General features: G+C 40.5%; 1 protein-coding gene and 1 pseudogene across 1 annotated transcript; one reads left to right on the top strand and one right to left on the bottom strand.

Annotated features, from left to right (window-relative positions):
• The first annotated feature begins 9,725 nt into the window (after positions 1-9,725).
• LOC148774288 (large ribosomal subunit protein eL38 pseudogene) lies at positions 9,726-9,938 on the top strand (annotated as a pseudogene).
• A 1,350-nt stretch (positions 9,939-11,288) lies between these two features.
• Positions 11,289-13,768, bottom strand: LOC148774289 (KRAB domain-containing protein 5-like). Its single transcript, XM_088830712.1, has 3 exons — positions 13,624-13,768; positions 12,776-12,903; positions 11,289-11,318 (listed from the first exon to the last, which is right to left on the bottom strand). The coding sequence occupies exons 1-3, from the start codon at positions 13,766-13,768 to the stop codon at positions 11,289-11,291; spliced, it is 303 nt and encodes a 100-aa protein (XP_088686838.1).
• Positions 13,769-17,893: the final 4,125 nt, after the last annotated feature.

The raw sequence follows: 17,893 nt of genomic DNA on the forward strand, positions 1-17,893 counted from the left end.
CCGAGGTTTGCACAAAAGCCGCGGCAGGAGGTTTGGCCACCTCCTAGAGGGGAGGACTGAAACAGGTCTGCCCGGTCCCAGTTGAGAATTCTCGTGGAAGGGAAGGAGCGGGTTACAACCCCAGAGGCTCCATTACTGGAAGTCGTGGGAGACGTCCCTGACGAAGGGGTGCCTGAACGACGCCCACAGTGGACGCCATTTGGAACCCCAGGTAAGTGTCCTGAGTGCTGTGTGAATGAGACGGCGCCTGTGAATGCGGTGTGGCGGACCGGCCAGTGGGTGTTGAAAAGCTCGGTTCGAATTGGTGTGTTCGCTGGCATTGTATCCCTTGTCTTTTTCTGGCTTCTTTTTGTGACAATAATGGGACAGGCTCAGGTAACGCCTAAGACCCTGCTCCTGAACCGCTTCCCTGAAATCCGCGCCATGGCTCGCAATCATGGCGGCGTGGAAGTAAAATAAGGTAAGTTTGGTACCCTCTGCTCAGCAGAATGGCCTACTTTTAACGTGGGCTAGCCACCCAGGGGACCTTTTTCCTGGATATTATTAAAAAGGTCCGAGACGTAATCAACCGGCCCGGATTACAGGGCCACCCGGACCAATATCCTTATATTTTGATATGGCAGATTTTGGCAGAAAATCCTCCCTCCTGGCTGAAACATTGGCAAAATTGGCAATAGAGACTGGCGGGGACTGGGTGACTCTCCTTCCTTATGCCCTTTTATTGTTTATGGGGTCCCTCCGCCAACCCCCTATAGAATAGGTCCAACTGTTTTTATAAACTAGTAAATAGTAAAGTCATGCTCAAAATTCTCCAAGCCAGACTTCAGCAGTATGTAAACCGTGAACTCCCAGATGTTCAAGCAGGTTTTAGAAAAGGCAGAGGCACCAGAGATCAAATTGCCAACATCCGCTGGATCATGGAGAAAGCAAGAGAGTTTCAGAAAAACATCTATTTCTGCTTCATTGACTATGCCAAAGCTTTGACTGTGTCGATCACAATAAACTGTGGAACATTCTGAAAGAGATGGGAATCACAGACCACCTGACCTACCTCTTGAGAAACCTGTATGCAGGTCAGGAAGCAACAGTTAGAACTGGACATGGAACAACAGACTGGTTCCAAATAGGAAAAGGTGTACGTCAAGGTTGTATATTGTCACCTTGCTTATTTAACTTATATGCAAAGTACATCATGAGGAACGCTGGGCTGGAAGAAGCACAAGCTGGAATCAAGATTGCTGGGAGAAATATCAATAACCTCAGATATGCAGATGACACTACCCTTATGGCAGACAGTGAAGAGGATCTCAAGAGCCTCTTGATGAAAGTGAAAGAGGAGAGTGAAAAGGTTGGCTTGAAGCTCAACATTCAGAAAACAAAAATCATGGCATCTGGTCCCCTCACTTCATGGGAAATAGATGGAAAAACAGTGGAAACAGTGTCAGACTTTATTTTTTGGGGCTCCAAAATCACTGCAGATGCTGATTGCAGCCATGAAATTAAAAGACGCTTGCTCCTTGGAAGGAAAGTTATGACCAATCTTGGTAGTATATTAAAAAGCAGAGACATTACTTTGCCAACAAAGATCCGTCTAGTCAAGGTTATGGTTTTTCCCGTGGTCATGTATGGATGTGAGAGTTGGACTGTGAAGAAAGCTGATCACCGAAGAATCGATGCTTTTGAACTGTGGTGTTGGAGAAGACTCTTGAAAGTCCCTTGGACTGCAAGGAGATCCAACCAGTCCATTCTAGAGGAGATCAATCCTGGATGTTCATTGGAGGGACTGATGCTAAAGCTGAAGCTGCAATACTTTAGCCACCTCATGCGACGAGTTGACTCACTGGAAAAGACTCTGATGCTGGGAAAGGTTGGAGGCGGGAGGAGAAGGGGACGACGGAGAATGAGATGGCTGGATGGCATCACCGACTCTGTGGACATTAGTTTGAGTGAACTCCGGGAGTTGGTGATGGACAGGGAGGCCTGGCGTGCTGTGATTCATGGGGTCGCAGAGAGTCGGACACGACTGAACAACTGAACTGAACTGAACTGAAATTTTATGTTGTAATATCCAATTCATGACTAAAGACTCGCACTGTGTCTGTCTAAATATGTCTTGGTATGTCTTTGTCTCTGAGTAATATTTTTGAAGTTAATTTTTAATGAGCTCTATTTAATTGGCTTAAAAAAAGGTAAGTGCTTACAAATCAAATAATTCTAAATTAAATAATAAATTCCAGGTTCATGTAAACTGGAAAATATTCAGTATTAAATACCTGATATTAATGTTTGTTGATCTATCTAATATAGACATGTCTAAGAGTCATCAGGAGAAGGCAATGGCAAGCCACTCCAGTACTATTGCCTAGAAAATCCCATGGATGGAGGAGCCTGGTAGGCTGCAGTCCGTGGGGTCGCTAAGGGTCGGACCCGACTGAGCGACTTCACTTTCACTTTTCACTTTCCACTTTCACACGTTGGAGAAGGAAATGGCAACCCACTCCAGTGTTCTTGCCTGGAGAATCCCAGGGACGGGGGAGCCTGGTGGGCTTCCGTCTATGGGGTCACACAGAGTCGGACACGACTGAAGTGACTTAGCAGCAGCAGCAGCAAGAGTCATCAACATTAAGCATATTCTCATTGTACCTAGGTTTAAGTTAAATGTTGTTATATTGTTATATCTGTCACAAGTTTGTTGACAAAGAAATTACCTTGAGCGAAAAAAAAAACAACTTCTACAAAATGTAAATGAGACATGAGCTTTTAGATAAGCTCTATTAAAAATAATTATTCTTTAGGAATATATGTCTAAAATAGTCTCTCCAGATTGGCATAACTTGAATTTCTAAGGGTTGTGCTAAGTGTTGGAAGTCTACTAAATAATTAGGTCATTTCCAAATAAAATAAGATTTTGAAACATTCACTACTGAATACTAACTTACAGAAAAACTAAAGATTTTAGACTACTAATAAATAATGTTTAATGCCATCCTGAGATGTTTGCTAAAATTTTTTAAGTTATCACTGGTATTTATGTTCACCAATCTATAGAATGCTAATATAAAGGTCAATTATTGGTTGCTTAAAAAAAGTAAGATGTGTGTGTTCAATAAAAAGATATGAAAAATGAAGTTACATTTTATAGAGAAAAAAGGTAGTAGGTCTAACTTACAGCTGGCTGTTCCGGGATGGGAGAACGAATGGGTACAAAAAGTGATAAAAAGGTTTTGTGAAAAGTGGACCCCAAGGAAAGAGTTTTGTGTATAAATAAACGTTTTCTTGAGATGTTAAACTGCATTTGACAATAGATTTTAGTATATTTGCCTCTTAAATGATCTGTTCTATATTTGCCTCTGAAATCCTATATTGTTACTATGGCTGAGTAAATAGCTATTGTTTCACAGTGACCTATAATCCCATCTGACTGAGTGCTCTAAACCTTTCTGATATTTGTTGACAAAACTTTCTAAATCATTCTGATGAAGCTTCTAGCTGACTTTGGGATGCTTCAGAGGGCCCCTGAAACATCCAAAGGGAGATATTACACTAATTGGGTTCAACTTCCATGTTAAATTACATGGGAAGTACTGTCAAGTGAATAATAAGTCTCGGGTATATTGTATGGTAAATGTTACTAATGCAGATATCCTAGAAACAATTTGTATATAAATTCTGATATATTCAGGTAAAATGTTGCCATAATTCTGATTACTATCTTAAAGTGTTGTCACAGCACTAACCAAGTTTCTTGTAAAAATGCTTCCTCTTCCAGAAGATTTATAAAAAGGACTTTTGGATAAATACAAGTTTCTGAACTGGGTAAGAAATTTAAAGATTCTAGTGAGAAACCTGATGACTGTACAAAGGTTAAAAAAGGACCGAATGAACTGGCAAATATGCTTATAACTTTTATGGTTTCTGAAAAATTACTGGTTTGAATCTGTGTTTTCCAGATCTTAGGAAACCTTCCCCTCAAACTAATTATGACTTAACAGTAATTTGGTAAAATGATATTTAATAAACAAATTGAAGCATTTAACATTTTTATCTGACCCCTTCAGAGACTGGAGACTCTTAGGCTTCCAGTAACTTTATCAGAAAAATTAAAAAGGTTATCTCACTAACAGGTACAGAAATCTCAGTTTTGGAGATCTTATAAAAGGGAGGAATTCACTTAGATCTGTTAGGCGAAATCTGTGATAAGCCTTTGGGATGACTTTGCTAGTCATGAAAGGTTTTATTTTAAAGTTAAGTTTGGTTTCAGCAAAGGAAAAAAAAGAAGTCTATGGTTATATAAATAATCAGGTCAAGTTTATTGAGAACAGATCTATTTTGTAAACAAGTCTTAATTTGATTATATTTGATAAAAATGAGAGTGATTTTAGGGGGAAAAAAAAGATGTTTCAATGAATGTTGAATCCCAGTTTGTTAATAGAAGTCTGTATCTACTAAGACTCATTTCCTGAATGGATCTTTGCTGTTATGTGATATTAATATAGGATTTGGTTGAGTTCTTGAAGAGCACCCTAGGTTTGTTTCTGAAGCTTGTCTCAGTGATCTATCTTTGGATGAAGATCAGATGCCTCATGACCTGCAACCAGGACTGAAAAAAGACATAATTTAAGGGACTGTCTCCAACCTCGATGGAAGGACTTTTTTTTCAGAAGAAACTACACTACACCAGGATGAGAAGATGACGACATCAGAGGTAGACAGCTTGCCCAAGATGCTGGACCTGATTCGTATGATCATTTATAACGTTTTCTTGACTTCTTAGACCTCTGCATATAAATCAAATGCTTTTCTACCATAGGCCTGATCCTATGCTAGTTTTAGAAATTAATCCAATTGTCGGGTTTGTAGACATGTAAAAGCTCATTCTGCTTATACAAAAACTGTTAGACTTGTGCCATCCTAATGTCCTTAAACCATGGCAACAATCTTTTAAATTGGAAAATTAAAAACAATAGCTGGAAATTAGAGTCAGGGCTATGAGAAATCCAAGATGGCTGCTTGGCTTTTCCCAGCTCCCTGACAAACCTCATTTTTTATGGGTTAAAGCCTTCCTGGCTACAGGGTTAATGCCTCCATAATGAAAAATCACGGAATATTAAGTTTTGTAAAATTGTTAAATTAAGTTTCTAGTTTTGTTAATTAAGGTCTAGTGTTTACTAAGACTACAGTTCCTTGTTACGTGATACTGCTAAAAGATTTAATTAAGTTATTAAAAAAAGAAGACACTCTAGGTTAGTTTCTAAGGCTTATCTCAGTAACCAATCTTCAGATAAAGGTCAGATGCTCCATAATGTACAACCAGATTAACACCAGGCTATAGTCATTTAACAAATGAAGTCAGGTGACTTGGGGTATACCAGGCTTTATCTAATAAAAGTTCTTGACTTATAATTCTTATTTTACTAATAACTGCTAGCTATGGCTATTTTCTATGTCACTTGTTTCACTGAGCCTGCAATATAAAGCTGATATGCAGTTCCATATGAGATCAATAACTGTAATAATGTGACTCTGGGTATGAGAAAAAGCAACAAGAGGGAATATTTTCCTGGACCAGGAGGCTAGTGAGACAGTGGTCCAGAGACTTTTGCTACTTGCAAGGCCTGGTCCAGTTTTAGCACACTGAGTGGCCCATCGCTTCCCTAGACCTGGGAATGAGCCCTCCCAGCACCGCGGGACACAATGGCCATGAAATGGTGTCACATGGTCAGATATGTGGCTACGAAGAGACCCGGCTGAGTGTAAGTTGGTACTTGCCAGGCCAGCTGCCTCTACAAAGATTATATCATGACCATTGCAAGCTGCTGAACTTCAACACCCCCTGAAAGAAATTCAGGGTGAAACTCAGGAATGAGACACTCTGTGCTCTAAAAAAACTGGCAGAACAGGCCTTCAGATAGTCAGATATTTTCAGAAATGGTTTTATGAGTTCCAATTCTTGTATCTTCTCATACCTAGAAAAACACTGACGTCATTAATGGTGACATCTGCTTTGGCTATTAAAAAATTTTTTTTACAATTAAAAGCCAAAATAGAGTAGCTATGGTTCAGACATCCTGGGAGATAACTATTTCCCAGATATCCTGAAAAATGATATTATGAGTGTAATTTCAGATTAGACGCTGTACTGCTAAACACTTGAGTTTTCTGAGTCATGTCAGACTTAGATGCAACCATTCTCAAAACAATGTCTGCTGGAAGCTTAGTAACTGCAACCTTATTTTATAAAACTAGGCAACTGGCTAGCTGGCTACAAGTCTCCCTGAAGCGCCAGGTCCAGACTGGGTTTCAGCCCTATTCTTCTGAAAAAGAAAGTAAACAGTCTCAGAATTGGTTTGAATCTTGGTTTAACTCTTCCCCTCTGATATCTACTCTGATGGGACCTTTAATCATCCTGCTTCTGCTCCTCACTTTTGGACCTTGCATATTAAATGGACTGGTAGCTTTTGTAAAAAAACTGCTTTGATACCATTCAATTAATGGTCTTAAGGTCCCAATACTCGGCACTTAAAACAGGGGACTCACCTTCCCATATGGGGGACCAGATAGAACTAAATATAGACCCATGATTGGGTCTTCTCAGGGACTTGAGAAGAGGGAAATGTAGGACCTAATATAGAACTTAATGCTCCTGCAATGCATTGTTGCTTCTGTACTTTGCTTGCTGCTTGTAGAACCAAAGTTAAGGTTGTTTTAAGTAAAGATCCCTAGAATTGTTTGTTGAGTAAGGATGAGTGAGGATTCCTAGGAAGACAGCAACCTGAAACACAAGTTAATCTTAAACACCAGAATGTGCACAGTTGTGACACAGAGATCAGGCAAATAGGTCAAAGGGCCAGGGTGGGCTTATCTCGTTAAACCACCAGGAGGTGAGATATACAGCTGTGTGTAGAGTGTGGGAAATTACTGTGTGTAAAAAGATTTCTATGTATGGATGTTTTAAAACTAATATGGTTTGAAAATGCTATATAAACCCTTGGCTTAGAGTGCTCGGGGTCCTTGTTGAAACCTGCTGCGTCGGGCAGACACTTGGACCCCAGCTAGCTGGAAATAAACCTCGCTGTGTGTCTTGCATTATTCTGAGTGTCCTCTGTTCCTTTGAAGGAAGGGCAGCTCCGGACCCTAACATTCCAAGTAGGTGCAAAATAAGAGAGGAGATACAACATAGAAATGGTGGGAAATATCTGAAGTTATCAAAGGTTTAAAGCCAGTAAGGAACTAATTTCTGCAGATGGCATCTCTCTCTGCTACCAAATAATTTATGGTCTCTTCTCTACGTTAAATAAAATGGGAGAGGTTAATGGTGGTTAACACTAAATTCATTACAATCAACTGAAACACTAAAAACTATTCACTTTTATTAATTAGCACATATTAATTTAACACATAGTTGAAATTAAACCTTTTACAAACTTTTTGACCCTTGATTAAAATACAAATTACAAGCAGAGAAAGATATTTATTTTTCTGATACAATGATCTGAGAATTGTGATTTCTATGGTTTACAAAACAGAGGATAGGAATCACACTTAGTAAATTGACAAACCCTAATTATATGACTTTTTCAGGAAGGGTTTCCCATACATTTCTAGGTTATCACAGAAGATGTTTTTATTTCAACGTTGTCAACTAATATCCATGATTTCTGTTGATATTATAGATACATCAATATTTTAGTTAACTGTCACTGAGTTCTTACTGTAAGGTCGAAACAGCCCAATGATGTAGAATAAAAGGACCCAGACGCCAAATAGACAATGGAACAGGCTTTAATGGCTAGGCACCCCCGGGGCGGGATTCCCAGACCTAACAGAGGAGATCGGGGAAGTCCGCGCCAAACAAAGGCAAGAGGCAACTTATATAGCTTTAGGCAAGATTTGGGGTGGTGGTCTCTCAGAGGTCAGCTAGCCCCGGGGCAAGACTGGGTTGGTTGCTCGGTCTGCTCAAGGTTGTGCTGATGCAGCGAAATAGTTCTTGCTGTTTCTGGGCAGAATGCTGTTTCTGGACAGGAGGGGGAGGTTAGGAGAGGGCTGATTTTTACCAGGACACTCCAGTAGTGGGGGAGGGAATGAGAGAATAGACCACAATAGTCAGAGTCCGGCAGGACTTTTTCCTGCCTGCGGGAAAGGGAAGAGGGGGAGAAGTCCAACAATGGCCACTGAGGTCCGACCTTACACTTACAAATCAAGTGATAGAACTATTGAAAATTTAGAACAAACCTCTGTCTTACTCCAACACGTGGAAAGAGTCCATCGTCACTTACATGACGTGACCTACAGGGATATTTGACATCAATGACAAACACCTCCATTTAGATGTTCATTGTACATTTTACATTACCGTGTCTTTAATCTTCTAATGGAGATTAGATATAAATGGTTCCAACACAATACAGAAGGTCTTCTCTCATCTTTGAGGTAGCAACCATCAGAAAAAGTTTGAATACACACTAGAAACAAAGCCTAGCATGGAGTATTTGAGAGTTGAATTACATTCATTTTGGTTTTCAAATAATCTCAAATCATGTCAGTCTAAACAAGGATACAATGCTAATAACTGTAACTTCCTAAACATCAACCGTTCATCTCATGATCCATACTAACATATCAATTTTCTACGTGTTTTAACTATGGATTACCCTCTGCAGTTATTCTCCTTCAGAGTAACGTCAGAAAACAGGATTGATGAAATGCTTTCTAGTAAGCCATCTCCGATACTTAGATTTGAGTTTTGATTAAATGCTTTTCTACATATTTATTACATCATTCCCATGTGTTTCTCGTATAAACTCTCATGTTTTCTGGTGTCTGTTTAGGACAAATCTCTTCCATCACTTGTTTCATTACTGGGGTGTACTCTCAAATGTCTGCTGAGATGACCACTCTGATTAAAGCCTTTGCCACATTCCTTTCATTTGTAAGGCTTCTTTTCAGTATGAATTCTCTGATGTTTATGAAAACTTGAGCTCTGACGAAAGGCTTTGCCACATTCTTTACATGGATAAGGTTTCTCTCCAGTATGAATTCGCTGATGTTGAGTAAGGCTTGAACTTTGGGCAAAGGCTTTGCCACATTCCTTACATTTATAAGGTTTCTCTCCAGTATGGATTCGGCGATGTGGAATAAGGCTCGTAATTTTGTTAAATCCTTTGCCACAATCCTTACATTTAAAAGGCTTTTCTCTAGTATGAATTACCTGATGTTCAGTAAGACTTGAGCAGCAAGTAATGACTTCACTGCAGTTGTTAAACTGGTCGGACCTCCCAGTATGAAGTCGCTGATGATGATTAAGACTTGAGTTCTGTTTAAAGGCTTTGCCGCACTTTGTACATTGATAAGGCTTCTTGTCAGTGTGAACTCGCAGATGTCGAGTAAGACTTGAGCTACAGTTAAAGGCTTTGCCACATACCTTACATTTATAAGGTTTCTGACCGGTATGGATTCGTTGATGTTGTGTAAGATCAGTGCCACGCAAAAAGCCTTTGTCACACTCTGTACATTTGAAAGGTTTCCTTCCCGAATGGATTTTCCTATGTCTAGTTAGATTGGATGAGTAAGTGAAGACTTTCCCACATATATTACATTTGTTCTCTTTCCGTGGATTCTGAATCCTCTGCTGTCGAGTAAGAGCTGAAGATGGGTCAGAAACTTTCCGGGATGCTCCAAGTGATTCTCTCTTGCTGTTCCCCTTGCAATCTCCACGCATGGTCGCCATGCCTTGCAAAACTGAGGAAATCAAGGACAGTCGACTCACAGCTGGCCGAAAGGATGCCAAATCTGTCGAGATCAAGAAAAATAAGGATAATGTAAAGTTTCCAGTTGGATGCAGCAGATACCTTTAGGCCTTGGTCATCACGGACAACAAGAAGGCAGAAAAGCCGAAGCAGACTCAGCCCCCAGGTTCAGCAGTGAAGGAGCGGAAATGAACCACACACACTGATATGAACTGGATTAAAATTTTTAAAATCTCAAAAAAAAACAAGGAAAAAAAGAAACGTTATCATATTCATTACAATTATAAGTCTGCTCTCCAATATGAATGTTCTTATATAAAGATGTGTTCACTGATAAAAGATATCCCTATGTTTATTACTTTTAAAAACCTTGTGTGAACACTGAGGTCCCTAACATTTGTTCAGGTTTAAGACTTGTTCAACCTTATGCCCAGTGTCATTGAATGTATACTGTCTTGCTCCATCACAAATACTCTTGTAATTATTGGGGGTGGAGCTCTTACTTAAGGCCTGACCTATTTTAGTACACATGAACTATGGTGGTTGGATTAAATATCTTGTATTATTATCAACATTACAAATATTGGAACAGAGAGAATATATCTGTTGTTGTAAGACTAATGACCCCTTGCTTACCAATCTCTCAAACTGCTTATATTGGGAGTTTTCCCCCTGATTTTTAAATATCTATTTTTCAGACATGTTTGAATTTATGTTTAATCGAAGCCTATGTTCAGAATAGTTTGAATGAGTATTTGCAGTATAGACTGGATACCTTTCCAGATTTTAGACATTTCCTTTCAGAGAATACGTATATTTCAAAAACAATGTGGGTCTTTGATTAAAGACATGCACTCTCTGCAGATACTGATGCCTGAAATTGGTGTTTTTCCCAAATTGACTCCTAGTACTTTTTTTTTTTTGGCAGTTATATCTGTATTATGTGAAACTGTCTCAATTTCCTTATGTCCTTGCAAACACCCTCTCTGTATTTCACATGCCCTTGTATATTCCCAGTCTTTCATTAAATGTAAGTTGCCAAGGTGAAATCTTTCAGTTATTTCTAGATTTGCTTTTGGGAATACATCTTCTAATTCTAATACATCTTGATTCTTTGGCATCAAACCCTGGATATCCTAAGACACAGCTGAAAGATACCAAATAACAGGTCATTTTACTTAGTATTTTCAGTGAACATCCTTAAATATTTACATGATATTGATGAACCCTTCACTAGATTAAGGATAAAATGAGACAGAAAGATCAAAATGGCAGAGGATTAGGAAGATGTGGAGTTCATCTCTCTACAGATGCATCGAGAATACATGTGCAAATGCGACAGCTCTTACAGAGCCCAGCTGAACACTAACAGAGGATCTTGGACACATAAAAGGACAAGAAAGGTTCCTGCTTAGCCAGGTAGGACAAAAGAAAGAAGAAGGAAACGGAAGAGGAGGTATGGGACCTCCAATCCCAGTGGGGGAACTGAAGAGAGGAGAGGCTGACATCCAGGGAAGCCTGTCACTGGGGTGGGATGGGAGCTCAGTTGGGGTAGAAGAGGAGCCTCATCCTCTGTGGGAAGAGAACACGGCAACAGTCTGTGGCAGCAGGACAGAGTGAGACCTGCACACAGGCTGTTGACCCCAGCCCTGCCCACCCAGCCTGAGAGGGTGTCCACCCCTGCAGACAAGGGCTGGGTGCTGGGATGTGGGGTCTGGAGAGCAGACCCAGGCAGAGGACTGCTGTGGGCTGTGAGGAGACATCCTGAGGGGACGGGAGTGAGGGAGGAGCTCTACACATGGGAATGCATGTGGAGGAAGCCTGAACCTCCATAGCGCGGAGCGCCATTGGTGAGTGATGCCCAAAGGGAAGAACCACCATTGCAGCCTCTCTTCTGTGCCAGCCCCTCCTTGTCAGGCGCTAGGAAGGGTTCTCACTGGGCTCCACTTCTTATCACACAAGTTTTTACTCGAGAATGTTCTATTAGATGTTTGAATCTAAAAGCCATAACTGATATTGACAGAGAACTCATCAGAAAGTGAGGACATGTGGGATAAAGTCCAGGGAAACAGATGACAAACAAGATAAATTAATAAAGTAGTCATTCTTCAGAAATTAAGAAGTAAGACTTCAAAGATATGATGAGAACACAGGAAACTCTACTCAGTGATCTGTGGAGACCTAAATGAGAGGTAATCAAAAAAGAGTGGATGTGTAGTGGATATACATATATATGTATAATTGATTCTCTTTGCTGTACAGTAGCACAGCATTGTAAAACAGCTCTACTCCAATATGATCATTTTTGAAAGATTTCCTTATATTATCTAAAAATTCTAATAGTTTAACAACCATTAAAAATATGGTGGAAAATGTTCTAATCTCTTACAATTTATTTTAACATTCTTTGAGGTAATTGAATATATTCAAGTATTTCGGCATTGAGGAATTGGGACAGATACACTTAACACATTTAACATGAATTCATATAAAGAAAAAAGAAACTTTGAAGTAACCCTGAGATATGCATTCTCTCATTTTAGGGAGGTTTTGACTGATGCAGTGAAGAAATGACTTGAGTTTAAAACTTATAAGTTCATGTTTGTTTTAGAAATTATAAATCAGAAGAAAAAAAAATCTGTCCCCAGTATTCCTAGAATTTTAGCAGTTTGTCTACAACTCCACTCACATACTTCTGTCTAGAGGTAGAAACAAATTTTAAAAGGAGCATCATTGAATTACTCAGAAATGAGCACAGTTTTCCCAGGATCCCCAAAAAACGGAAGAGCAGCCAACTCATGCAGGTTGTCACAGGCCAAGAGGAGAATTTTAATTCTCACTGTGAATGAGAAAAGCAATCACTGAAGATGAATTCATGAACGATTAAAGAGACAGAATGGGGCAGGAGATATCTGTCTATGACAGCAACAGAAATGAAACCAGACTTCTCCAAAATCATTTCCACTAAAGCAGATCTTCTGAAACCATATACAGAGGATAGATTCCTCTCTGATGCTTGGACCTCTCACCTGAATCATCTGCTCCACCCATTCAGACATACCTGGGTGTATCGCTGTTTTCTCCATTCTCCTTACATCCTGAGGATCCTTCATTTTCTCCAGAAAGGTGACCAGGTCTGGCTTAGAGACTATGAGACCTGTTCATCAGAGAAAGGAATATTTGTTTTGCTAGAGTTTCATCAGTTTCCAATCTAATATGTATTCATGCGTGAAGAGAACGCATCCGTTCCGTTCCGTTTCGTCGCTCAGTCGTGTCCGACTCTATGCGACCCCGTGGACTGTAGCCTACCAGGCTTCTCCGTCCATGGGATTCTCCAGGGAAGAATACTGGAGTGGGTTACCGTTTCCTTCTCCAGGGGATCTTCCCGACCCAGGGATCGAACCCGGGTCTCCCGCATTGGAGGCAGAAGCTTTAACCTCTGAGCCACCAGGGAAGCCCAGGTTGACTGTTAATACAGCCTAGAGAATTATTTTCCCAAATACTTTATTGAAAGGACATTTACAACACTAACAAATACATTAAAGAACAGATCTGAGATTCTAGTGAAGTACTACTAAGGTAAAAGTAGCAGAAATCTGATTTGAAAAGGAAAGTGACACCCTTTTATACTACAAAACTTACAGAATTGCCACTAACCTAGAAGGCGGCAGATTACATCAAGGAAGAAAAAGGTTACAATCATAATGAATCATCATGAAGTCTTCTTTCTAAACTCACAGATTCCCATTTTCCCCTAAAAAAAAGCAGGGATCTGAAACTCTATTAAAGAAGCAGAAGATTCCAGGAGACATTCCACAAGTAAAGGGACCAAAACCATGTGGGTAGATAAGGGATTCTGGAAGGCAGTTGTCCTCACCCAAGGAGGCCAGGTTCCCGTAGTTCTCTAACATCACGTCCCTGTATAATTCCCGCTGACCGAGGTCCAGGCACTCCCACTCCTCTAGAGTGAAACCTATGGCCACATCCTGGAACGTCAGCCGTCCCTGAAATACAAAGTACATGTGTCATATGGTTGTGGAAAGACTTCCTGCTGCTGCTGCTGCTAAGTCGCTTCAGTCGTGTCCCACTCTGTGCGACCCCATAGACGGCAGCCCATCAGGCTCCCCCGTCCCTGGGATTCTTCAGGCAAGAACACTGGAATGGGTTGCCATTTCCTCCTCCAATGCATGAAACTGAAAAGTGAAAGCGAAGCCGCTCAGTCATGTCCGACTTGCAGCGACCCTAGGGACAGCAGCCGACCAGGCTCCTCTGTCCATGGGGTTTTCCAGGCAAGAGTACTGGAGTGGGGTGCCATTGCCTTCTCCGGGAAGACTTCCTAATGTGACCCAAGATGAAAACAGCAAGTTCAGAGACCTGGTTTTGATCTAGGAGAGTGGCCGGTATTACACAATAATATAATTTAATATAATACTTTCTACCATATTTCTAACCCCAAGAGAAGAGGATGAGATATGATCCACAAATCACTACAGAAACTATTCTGATCTGGAAAAGAAATTGTAAAATAATCAGATCAACATTGGCATATTTATTTTTGAGTGTTTTACTCATGTGACACAGGATAAATTATCAAAGAAACAGGAAATATTTTTAAAAAGCGTACTCTGATCCAACAGTGCTGGAGTGGGACAAACGTGGCCCATTTTTAACAAGTTTATTTTAACTAGCAATGTTGAAAATTGTGTTCCATTAATGACCATTTTTGAACAGCAATGAAATAGAAAGTAAGGGAAGAATTCACGCTTAACTTTCAACTTCAAGTGTTTTAATGATTTTACAGTCTAATAGGATAGTAACTTTGGCAGTAAGAATCATTTTAATTTTAGTATATATTATATATCTTTCTGACAATTTTAGAAGTCTTGAATGTGCAACAGAAATAATGTAAAATCAATAATGTTGCTGACGTACCTTTTGGCAAATATTTTAACAAACATTCTGTAAATGGCAGAGCTTAAATTTTACTTCAATTTATGGACTCTAGGCTTTAATAAAACAGAAAAATACACAGAGACAACTCTAATGAAAATTTATAGAAATTTCTGTATTTGTAAATAATGTTTGATAATATTTGTAAATAAGAAAGTGTTAGTCACTCAGTCTTGTCCTAGTCTTTGCAACCCCATGGACTGTAGCCTGCCAGGCTGCTCTGCCCATGGAATTCTCCAGACAAGAATACTGGAGTGGATCGTGGTTCTCTTCTGAGGGAATCTTCAAAGAAAAAAATAGATCAAATCATATCAACATGTTCTTGCACAGAAACATACACTAAAATGGGGCTATATACTTAGAGAAAAACTGTCATGTCAATAAAATCAGTATAATTTTTAACTGATTAAAACTGTGCATAAGTATTTGAGGATGATATTATTAATTTTTTAAAATAGACTAGAATGCAGACATACACACTGATATAAGTGATGTGAGCATGGAGTGTACTGGAAATGATCAGACCTGGACTTGAGTAATGAAAACCCTTCCTCCCAAAACCAGCATCTCTACTAAACACACGTGAGTGTTGTCAACTACAAATTGGCACTTGCCAAGAGCACTGCCAGCAACTGAACAGCAACAAGGGCATTTGCAGTCTGCCTCTGGGAAGAACGAGCCCTATGGTCCCAGCAGCTGTCAACTCTCCCCTGAGGGAGTTCAGGGTGGATTGAGGCACTCAGCTCCAGGGAATCTGGTGGAACAGGTCTTGTCAGGAACTGATTTCATGATCCAAACCCTTGCATCTAGAAAATCACTAAATGGTGACACCAGCTCCTCACGACTGGCAGAAAACCTTTTGTAAAGTAAGAGCTTGACTGCACTGAACTCCCCCTTGTTAGGGAAATTAAATGGATAGTCTGGTTTAGGCCTCAGAGACAAAGCTGAGCAGGCCTCTGACCTTGCTTCTAACCTGCCTGGACACTGCCCCGACTGAAAGCGACTGAGTGCCTCCTGCGGTGAGTGCAAGACTTGCAGCACCAGAGATACGATGGGGGAGAAATCTTGAGATTGTTGAGACCCTGGGGGCCCGGCCAACCGAACCCCAGGCTTAGCTTCCAAGTTTTACAAACAGCTTTAACTTAGAACCAGGCTTGCAATTTGGTCACAAATTGGTGAAGTCATTAGTCTGTATCCCTCCTGGGATTATAAACCAGACCCAAAATGCAAAGTTTGAAGTCTCACCCAGTGAACAGAAGCTCTGCTTGGGACCTTCCCTCATTGAGACTCCAGATGTGCTGTGTCCTGGGACTTCCCAGTGCTGTTCAAGTCTGGATGTTGGTCAGAAGCCAATTTGGTGATTTTTTTTTACTTCTCTTTTCTTTTAATGTTAGTATATTGAAAGTAAGTTTGGCAATTTTTCAATAAATATCTGTATTATTTACTTATATGTAACAAGTGATTTATTTTGTTAACAAATCCCTTTAACCTGGGACAAAAGCGAAAACTTTCGGCAAAACACCCCTTCACCAAAATCTTATAGACTGACTTTCCCCCACTGCCATTATAAAGCAGTCTCTCAGAGCTATTTGAGGTGCTATCTCCAGGGTTGCAGTCCTCATTTTGCCCCAGATAAAGCTTAATTCGCAACTATCAAGTTGTGCATTGGTTTTAGCCAAGAGTGTTCATTTTCCAATCCAGAGAGAAACTAAAAAGATACTGAGTTTCCCCACTAACTGTGATAGTTTGGCACATCCCTCACTTTTTCTTCCAAGACTCTTGTTGAAGACAGACAGGAATACAAAGAACTTCATAGCATAGGAATCTCAGACAGACACCTAAACGAGTGAACATCTGAGGTCGTGGGGTAAGAAGTACCAGGAAAAATGCACTATTACCACCGGATATTTTGGCAATATTATGAAATCCGTGATCTGAACCTATGGTGAAAAGATGTCAGTTTTAAGCAAATTTCACTTCATATATACCTCCCATGATCTGTAACCTAATAGTACGTTTAAAAGTAATTTTTTCTTATAGAGGATAGTGTCTGCTACTTTTTTCGTTTCTGAAAAATTCTGGACTGCTGAGTTCATTCTACTTTTAAGGACATTTTCTTACTCCTGTTCTAAAGAACTGAATTGCATCCAGATGTAATCTCATCACTGCATTTCCCCTACTTCTCTAAGATCCCAACACTGAACTACATCCCAGTGGGAATCTCGCATACCAGTGCCTCTCCGAATTGATCTCTCACCAAAGAAATACATCCACCAGTTGAAAGTCACTAATTCACGTTGGGAATGCATCACACTCTCTAGAAAGCTGGGATACAAACAATGGAGAAAAGGCTCTGGGGCACAAGGGAGAAATAGTCTAAGGAGACTGGTTTCACTATTAAAAGAAAAGAGAGAGAAAATAAGGTGTTGATAACAAACACCCCAGGCAGAAAAATGAGAAGCAGAGAACTAAAGGCTTGCGGATTCTCAGTCCAGGCATTTCAGAAGGAAAAGCAGACACAGCCCCAGACCCGGAACAGGACAATTACCTGAGAAGTGGCCATTTCCTCCTCTTCTTCCTCCTGCTTTGTGTCTTCTCTGGGGATATTATGTTGCAAACTCATAACTACATGTTGAGAATATACCTTCAAATGCAACAACACAACTCTTTAACCTGCAACTGCTGCAGTGAACAAGAAGAAAAAGTTTTCTTGGTTCTCTCACCCTTTTCTGAGCTCTTTTCTGACTTTCTGTGTTACTGTAGTGGGTAATCAAGACTAACCCGATATGCTAATCACATCCTGGGTTTGGTGCTCACCTTTCCTGCACGCTCGTTGCAGACCGCCCCTTCGAGTCCTTCTCCTTTCTTCTTGCGTTACAGAGAGCAGGCCGCAGAAGAATTCACGAGAGAAAATAATGGACCCACCAACTGGGCTACCAGACCCAGCCTCTGAGGTTTCTGAAATAATGCAGGAGGAAGACCCGCATTAGGAGTTGCAGCCTCATACTCAGCACACCTGAGACCTCAGGAAGGGAGGATTTAGGGCGGGAACTTCTAGAAACAAAGAATGATTCCCTGGGGAGAGGCTCTTTCTAGGATGGGTGTGGCCTGTGTTGTGCCCTTGGAGGAGGGGAGGTAGGGGATGACTGCTTGGTGGGAATCACCTGGGGGCCTTGAGTTTTGAAAAGGCTTTGCTC

This window comes from Moschus berezovskii, chromosome 22 (assembly GCF_049115385.1).
Source record: "Moschus berezovskii isolate FMDL1 chromosome 22, NW_MosBer_1.0, whole genome shotgun sequence".
Classification (NCBI taxonomy): Eukaryota; Metazoa; Chordata; class Mammalia; order Artiodactyla; family Moschidae; genus Moschus; species Moschus berezovskii.

Coding starts and splice junctions, on each gene's coding strand:
- LOC148774289 (XM_088830712.1), bottom strand. CDS start 13,768: ATGTACTTTGTATTTCAGGGACGGCTGACGTTCCAGGATGTGGCCATA. Junction 12,904..13,623: donor CGGGAACCTGGCCTCCTTGG/GTGAGGACAACT, acceptor TCTGATGAACAG/GTCTCATAGTCTCTAAGCCA. Junction 11,319..12,775: donor GGGTGGAGCAGATGATTCAG/GTGAGAGGTCCA, acceptor CTCTTCCCACAG/AGGATGAGGCTCCTCTTCTA.